At 30.1% G+C, this 8,753-nt stretch overlaps 1 protein-coding gene across 5 annotated transcripts in view; it reads left to right on the forward strand.

The window, feature by feature from the left end:
• The window catches only part of LOC118187670 (BTB/POZ domain-containing protein 10-like), a 270,159-nt gene extending 263,797 nt beyond the window's left edge, over window positions 1-6,362 (forward strand). For all 5 annotated transcript variants that reach the window (XM_085809831.1, XM_085809832.1, XM_085809833.1 and 2 more), the window contains one exon: window positions 108-6,362. In XM_085809831.1, the coding sequence (XP_085665957.1) occupies window positions 108-448 (341 nt within the window). In that variant the 3' untranslated portion in view covers window positions 449-6,362. The remainder of the gene's footprint in view (window positions 1-107) is intronic.
• Window positions 6,363-8,753: the final 2,391 nt, after the last annotated feature.

Raw genomic sequence — 8,753 nt, forward strand, 5'->3', positions numbered from 1 at the left:
GGATATTACCAAAATAAATTTTTTGGTTTTGTATGTAATTTCTTAAAAAGTATCCACACCCAGTTTGTAATCCTTAAACAATATCTAAGTTTTAATTTTTGATCTAGGTTATCCAACTTACAAGGAAAAAGTTAAATGCCGTCCTGGAGGGAGAGCTGAAGTAATTTATAACTATGTCCAAAGACCTTTTTTGCGAATGTCTTGGGAAAAGGAAGAAGCAAAAAGTCGACATGTAGACTTTCAGTGCGTTAAAAGTAAATCGATTACTAATTTAGCTGCAGCAGCAGCTGATGGTGCTCTGGAAGCTGTTGCTCCTGCTCATGTTCCTGCACCAACTATTGAGGGAGCTGCTGGAGGGCTTATTGAGGATGAAGGGATGTTAGTTCCACCTCTTCCCTCTCCCAGAGAGCTATATCCAGATCGCTTGCCTCTGGATGATCTTGCATAATGTATGCCTAATCAACATGAATTTTTTACTTTAAGTATTGATATTTGTAAAACTTAAGAGTGCTTGAACTCTACGCTAAAATATTACAAGTATTTAATATCTATTTAGTGTTCTATCTACCATGCAGGTAGTACACTAAGCAGGTAGTACATTAAACAAGTCTTATTTCTATATTGAAAAGATTAGTGGTATTTTGATCAAATCTGTTGTAACAGTCAGATCATCTAACTTTTGTAACGGTTAAACACTATTACTTCTATTAACCTCAAAGTGCTCCTTGAAAATCATTTAACAGTAAGTGTAATTAATCAAAAGTATTAAGATAATAGTTTCTTGATAGAGCCATCCAAGGTGTTAAATTTTTATCAAAGTCACATTGTTAATCATAATTTTGGAGGACATGGTAATTCCATACGAATCACTGATTCCATGTAATTTCCTTTCTCCCAGTGGTCATTACATAATTATGATAAAAGTTTCAAGTGATTTAAAACAGTTGCATTTAACTTTTAAAGCATTTTATTTTTTTAATTCAAGACACTAATCTCTAGTATTCCTATTTCTAAAGTCCTTAACTTCATCATATTTATGCCATCTGAACATCATTTTAACCATTATCAGCATTTAGATATAATTTAGCATTGCATTGCTGTATTTCATCCTAAATTGGAGTTTTAACTCAAAGCCTATTTATGAAATATTTTGATAGTCATGCAGAAAATTATTAAAATTCAGTGTGGTATGCTTAAAAATGCTTCATTAACAGCAAGTAATTTGAGTAGAAAATTAAGTGCTGTTTCAGCCTAGTAAGGTAATTAGTTATATCTTAAGTTATTCATTTAATATATATGCATATACTCACAGTTAGCATAAAAGCATAAAAAATTCACATGTTAACCATTCTATTTAATAAGTTTTGGTATTAAGACACAATAACACGCCGAATAAATACTAATTCAGAAGTCAAACAACAAAAATCAGCGTTATATTTACAAAATTTTCACAGGACTAGTTTCGATGGTTTTACCGAACCACCATCTTCAGCTGCAAAACCGCAAATGAACAAGATAGGAAATAATGATTAGATAAGATAAGAAAGCCTGGACATGAATAAGCAAGTGGCGCCATCTGTTGGCGAAACCAGAACTAAAACATAATTTCTCTAAAAGCCGAAGGCAAATTTGGATTGGAATTAGGATTGTTAACTAGAACAGAAAGATTTTTATGAATGTGAAATGCCTCTAGAAAATCCAGTTCTCCAATGGAAGATGTTTTTTGAATAATTTTAGAAGCAGAAAAATTGAAAGTGTGATTTTCGGACCAACAGTGTTGAGCAACAGAAGACTTCTGTGTTTCCTTTTTTCTAACATATGCCTCATGTTCTTTGACGCGAAATTTTAAGGCTCTCTTAGTTTGGCCAATGTAAATTAAACCACACTGGCAAGGAATCCTATAAATACCCCAGGAATTCATATCCGGAATGGGGTCCTTATTCTTGTTCAGGCTTTCTTATCTTATCTAATCATTATTTCCTATCTTGTTCATTTGCGGTTTTGCAGCTGAAGATGGTGGTTCGGTAAAATCATCGAAACTAGTCCTGTGAAAATTTTGTAAATATAACGCTGATTTTTGTTGTTTGACTTCTGAATTAAGTTTTGGTATGTATTAAGTTATGTTATGTCATGTCTTTAGCTTCACATTTACTTTGTAAAAGTTAGGGATTATTGAAAGTACTTAGATAAAATATATGATTGAAGTCTTTATGTTAATAAATAGATGTTTCATTATTGTTGTTTTGTGTGTAATACTATAGATATTTATTCTATTGTAATCTTGCAGTACAGTTTTTATACTTTCCATTATGAATTGTTACCAATTGCTGATTGTTTAAGATGTGATTTTATTTGGAAATTTTGTGATTTGAGCCTAATATATCCAAGGGCTACTAATTCCTATGTTATCTGAAGCTTCAAGCTATTTCTTTTCAGTAGGTGGCAACAAAAATTCACTTTTGTTCATTAATTTACTTAACAGCTTATTACTTAACTAATAGAAAATATTGTTTGTGGAGAATATCTCATCAACAATGATGAAGTCATTTTCATTAAGCTTATATACATATGTGCAAGCTGTGATAATAAAAAATAAAAAAAAAAAAGGTCGTAATGTATTTCATTACTCTTTTACAATGTATTCTTATATTTTCTACTTCAAGCAATTTTTTTTCACTTTTTTAATGTAGGGATTTAGAAATGTCACAATATCATGTGCTTCTTTCCTTAAATAATGATTGTTAGATTAAAAGATCATTCAAAATGCAATAAGTTATTAATCTGCAAATTACTAGTATTATTTCATAATGACTGGAATTTCTTTTAAAATTTCTGATAGCACCTTGGTCAGCTTCAGAACTTATTTTAAATTTAGTGATAATGAGCCAAAAGTATATCGATAAGATCTATAGTGTATGGTAATACAGTGCTATTATCAGCTATTAAAGTTTTCTGTCATTGCTTATACTTGTTCTTAATTGATGGAATTCTTATTTCTCTTCTGTATTGTGATTTTGGTCACTTTCCGATATTTTCACTTCCTCTGTCTCTTTTCCTTCTTTTGTGTGTTATATTAAGTAAAATATGATTCAGAAAACAGCCAGTGACGTTTCTCTACTTCTGTTAAGAGTTTTTAAAGGCATGAATAGGAGCAATAAGATGAAATGCTTCACACTATTAGCATTTTAGATGTCATCTCCTTTGAGTAATGAAAGTAATTCTCACCATACTATGTAAACCATTATTAAATTGTCACATAAATTGAAAAATAGTTTGCTTCCTTGAATATTTTTTCAACCATTTATATTTTAATTTCTTTTTTAATAAATGCTTTGCTTTTACTATACACAAAATCCAAGTATTCTAATTAATTTGTAATTAGACATTGGATTATTTAATAAGGAAATGTCATTAATTCAGATTGTAATAACATTAGCAATGCCAACCTTTTCAGACCTATTTCCTTTTTTGCATTCCTCTTAAGTGATTTTAAAGCCATTAGGAATGTTTTTCCCATTTCTTACAAAGTCTGAATGAAATAAAGTGAGATTATTTATTTTTGTGGTAATTAAATATTCCCATTTTCTTTAGAAGAAAGAAATCTTTTCATTTTTGTGTATTTGTTAAGGAAAAAAGGAATGCACCTGAAAAGCAGTGCATCTAATTTGACATCAAAAAGTAAATTCTGTATAGACTAGAAGAGAAACACGCTAATGTGACAATCAAAATCGTAAAAAACAACCTTGTATTTAGCGTAGGTATAATGAAACACTCGATCGATTTCGAGGGCAGCTAAAGGTCCCTCCTCATCAGGAGAAAGAAATACATAGAAAGAAGAAAATAGGAGAAGGAGTCACAGAAACACGTGGTCCTTATCAGCACTGCACGTGGTTATAACTAGATTTTTAATCAGAGTTGCTAAATACAAGGTTGTTTTTTACGATTTTAAATTCTGTATGTTATCTATAAAGATCCGTCAAGGGAAGCTGAAGCTTAAAAATGATTTAAAGGAAAAAATGTATTCATTAAAATAACTATATTTTATGCTGAAATAAGTGTCAGCATTCAACCTCTTTTTTAAGAAATTACAGTGTATAATTCAGAATATATAAATTTTAGCAGTGTTTGGCATAAATATTGTGCTGTAATATTATGAAATTTTCAAGCAGTTTTACTGCTTATGGCAGTATAATGGAATTCTGCTTTCCATGTACATGATATAAGTGGGCTGAAACCTTAGAGAAGTTGTGTACTGAATAACACCAAGCGAGATTTTTATGTCATATTCATTAAAAGTTTGATGCTTTTCATCTTATTAGGAGAATTTGATAACAGTTTGTATGCAATGATATAAGTGTATATTTCATTCAAGAACTTTATCACTTTTCAATATCTTTAGAAAATAAATTAATCTATTTCATTAAATTTAAGTGATAAGGAGATTATAATCTGGGTGAAAAATGCAATATATTACTAACCCACATAATACTACGTATGAGAAAGGAGAATGCCATTAATTACTCTTTGGATAATTTGAATTTTGTTGGTCTTAAATTTCTGTTTATATTCCACAGACACTTTTGGCTGAACTTCATTTAATGTAGGAAAGCACAAAATGTATTATATTAATGTTGTGTACAAAAGTACAGCAGAAATATAATCTAGGATCAATTTTTAGAGTGCAAAAACCAAAGGCAATGGTCTATCTAAAAATGCATTTGATTAAAATTGAATATGAATGCTTTGTTATTCATACGAAATAAAGCACGTTGGAAAATGAAATGATAAGATAGGAATTAAACATGTATTTTGAAAAGAACGCTAATAAAATAAATGGGAAAAATTGAATAAGTGTTGATTCTTAAAAAGGCAAAAGAAATTCATTTAAAACCTTGATGTATACAGTTAAGTGTGAGCTTAATGGTCTAAATGCAATTGATTAAAATTGAATATGACTGCTTTGTTATTCATACGAAATAAAGGACGTTGGAAAACGGAATGATAAGATAGGAATTAAACATGTATTTTGAAAAGAACGCTTATAAAATAAATGGAAAAAAATTGAATAAGTGTTGACTCTTAAAAGGGCAAAAGAAATTGATTTAAAACCTTGATGTATACAGTTAAGTGTGAGCTTAATGGTCTAAATGCGATTGATTAAAATTGAATATGACTGCTTTGTTATTCATACGAAATAAAGCACGTTGGAAAACGGAATGATAAGATAGGAATTAAACATGTATTTTGAAAAGAACGCTTATAAAATAAATGGAAAAAAATTGAATAAGTGTTGACTCTTAAAAGGGCAAAAGAAATTGATTTAAAACCTTGATGTATACAGTTGTGAGCTTTACGTATGTGTGTGTGTGTATATACATATATATTTCAGTGTATCGGTATGTGTAATATAGTGCCAAACTTAAGGTGTTTCTGTATTTGTCTTGTTCTTATTTTATGTGTATGTAAGGCAGATAATATAAAGAAAGCATACTCTTTTCCTTGAAATTCATTGTAAATTTTATTATTTTATTTGAAACTATATTTATTGTCTGTTGATTTCTTTTTATTTATCTCATTCATTTTTATATTTGTCATTGTTAAAATAATTGTAGTATTTGTTACTATCAAACTTAAGTACCTTAAACCCATTAAAATATTTGTTTTAAATAATTTTGTAATGTTATAAAAAGTTCCTTCTCTTGTTTTCTTGTAGTAAGATTTTGGAGTCAGTTCTTTTGAAATGGACTGAAAAAACTTTCTCTTGTGTGTTTATTTTGCAATATAAAACATACATTCCCCCCTCACATACCCACTAGCTTTGTATGTCTTTCTGTAATGCTATATTGTTGAAATTAAAGAGGGAAAAGTGAAACTCTTGTTTTATAAAATATATACATATGTGAAATATTTCTGTAACTATGCTCAAGTTCAGTATACTTTATAATTCAATATACTTTATGTAGTTGTAGTAGTCAAAATAAATATATTCTGTATGCCTAATTATTGAAATGTCATATTAAAAAGAGCTTGTAACTGTGGAATTAAATGAATGTCATCACTTACTGTAATGTTTTAATTATATATTTTACTGTATTAAAGTTATTCATATCTGAATTACTAAGTATTTTTTAACTAATATCAGTGAGTTTTTAAGTGCATTATTTTAAGTTACTTTTCATGAAATTGTAAAAATTTAAGTTCATGAAATCCTTGATTTTGAGTTGCATTGTATAATTTGTAACATGACATTGATGTTTGCCATTTATACATATCTAAATGATTCTTAAAGTAACAATAAATGTAATTAAGTGTGAGTTTTATCTTCATTTTACGGAGAAATAAATGTGATGTATTGAAAGGTACTTTTATTTATTTATTTTGTCTACTTATGTGTTTTTTATAGCCTGTGATTTTTAATAATTGATATCCTAAAACATTTTGAGGATACTGTGTGTGTGCATGAGGCTTGTGATTACAATAAACAATTAACACAGTTACTAATGAAAAAATTAAATAATAGATTAGGTAAGGCAATAAATAAAATTAGAATACATGATACACATATGCATGCTTATGTACCAAAAGGGCAGCTGTAGAGCTTTGGAATCCTTCCACAGGAAGAAGCAAAATACTACAATCCATCAAGCTAACCAAAGGGTAGGCATTTATTTGGGGGGGGGCGGGGATACTAAATACAATTACATGACATTTCACTGTTGACATAAAAAATACATTTATATGACTTTACAAAGATGTCTGATTCCATACTAAATCATGGTCCATTAATGTAAGTGGCCACTTAAGTTTTGAGGTGAGCCCAAGACTGTCCATTACCTTAATGGCTATGTCAAGAATATAGATATGTATCAGAGCATCATGTAATTTCAATATTTTTACATGGTTGCATGATGGGTAATTATAAGCATACTTTTGTGGAGAAAAAAATTATTACTGCGGAACACTGTTCATTGTAAGAGACTGGTTCAAGCAAATTTAACATTGTTATAAAGCATCATATCACCAACAAAATTTAAGAACAACTATAAGCTGCAAATATAATTTTCATAAGTATAAAAATAGGTGCTAATGAATTTCTGTGACATTCTAAGTAATCAAATTATTCAATTTGCTGGACTTTGAAAATACTATCCTAAATAGTCTTATAAATTGACAATTACAAAAAAATGTAAAAAATTGATAATTTGCAAAACTATAAGAGTAGTTGCAAAAACAATATTGTGACAGTCTGTTCATTATGCATGACAAATTTTAAATACTTCCCTATTACTACATAAGTCTAAACTTCACATTCAAACTGCTTGTTATATGGAATGTCTTTATACCAATATATCATGCAAACACATAACAATAATATTAAAATTTCTATTTGTTAATTATTAATTATGGTTAATATTAGAACTTCTGTTTGGCCTTGTGTTGGTGATAAGGCTTCACTCTGCATTTTGGCCTTACTATTAAAACTCTCTTCCCATTATGATGTACATCTGCTGTGGATTCCTTCACATCTTGGGCTCAGTGGTTATGAAATGCCCGATGCCATAGCTAAGGAAAGTACTTCAGTGACTGTGGCCACTAGCACCCTTACCTTTTTGAAAACTGCTTGAGAGTTAAGTCTACTGTTACCTCTCTACATCATTCTCATTTGCTTCATGACTGGTACTTTGGCAGGCAGCCAGGAAGTGCTATTGCTTTTGGGAGGTAATCATGCCCAGCAGATTACTTTGACTAGGCTTCTTAGTGGAAAGCTGAAATTCCTTAAATTTGACCAGCGAAATAAGATCTACTGTAAGAAATGTAATACTGATCATTTCACTCCTGAACATCTCACCTGCTTGCGGCTTGTAAAAGTGGATCTATTGAAAAGACCTCCCTTCGTTTTGGATTTATTGATGGATCTTGGGACTTATGGATCTGGTTTAGCCTAATGAATCTGGTTTAGCCCTAACCAGTTAGGATCAGTAACAACATCAGTTCTATTTAACCCCTTAACTGCCGCGGGCGTATATATACGCCTTGCTCAGCCGATGCGTTAACTGCCCCAGGCGTATATATACGTCCTTCCAAACTGCTATCATTTGCTTTGCGCTGCTACACCTAAAATTATTCGCAAAGTTAACGCATCGGCTGAGCAAGGCGTATATATACGCCCGCGGCAGTTAAGGGGTTAATAGCATAATATAAGAGTTATGGTGTAAATCTGTTAACAATATTATTATCAATACACTTTTACTGCACAATTAAGATATTTCAACTGTTATTTGCAAATGCAATTTCTACAGGAAAACTAAGCAGTCTCTAATATTGTTATATGGTCAAAACATTTCAATAGGAGGGATAAAAAAATAGTGTAATATTCTGTTTACAATACGTAAACAAATTCAAGAATTTTCCTCAGCTTTATTTTTGTTACAAGACTCTGCTCAAGTAGAAAAACAAATATGCTGTAAACCCAAATACATTGCAATATAACAACAAGGGATGAGTGCTTAATTTTATTCTCGCTGAGAGAATTACAATAACAGTATTAAAAAGTTAATATAATCAAATACAATTAATGCAAGTACAGGATATATTCATCCCTTAAATTAATGCTTATAAGCATTTTATGTTCAGTTTATTTACAGTCATCTTAAAGAACAAATTATCTTCAGTCTCGCACCATTAAACAACCATCTCGATGAAATTGTCTTTGATGATATAGCATCCTCTAAGTAAATTCATTTTAACCAAGA

The sequence above is a fragment of the Stegodyphus dumicola genome, chromosome X2 (genome assembly GCF_044657685.1).
Source record: "Stegodyphus dumicola isolate Sdum_Otavi_A_Nest chromosome X2, ASM4465768v1".
Classification (NCBI taxonomy): domain Eukaryota; kingdom Metazoa; phylum Arthropoda; class Arachnida; order Araneae; family Eresidae; genus Stegodyphus; species Stegodyphus dumicola.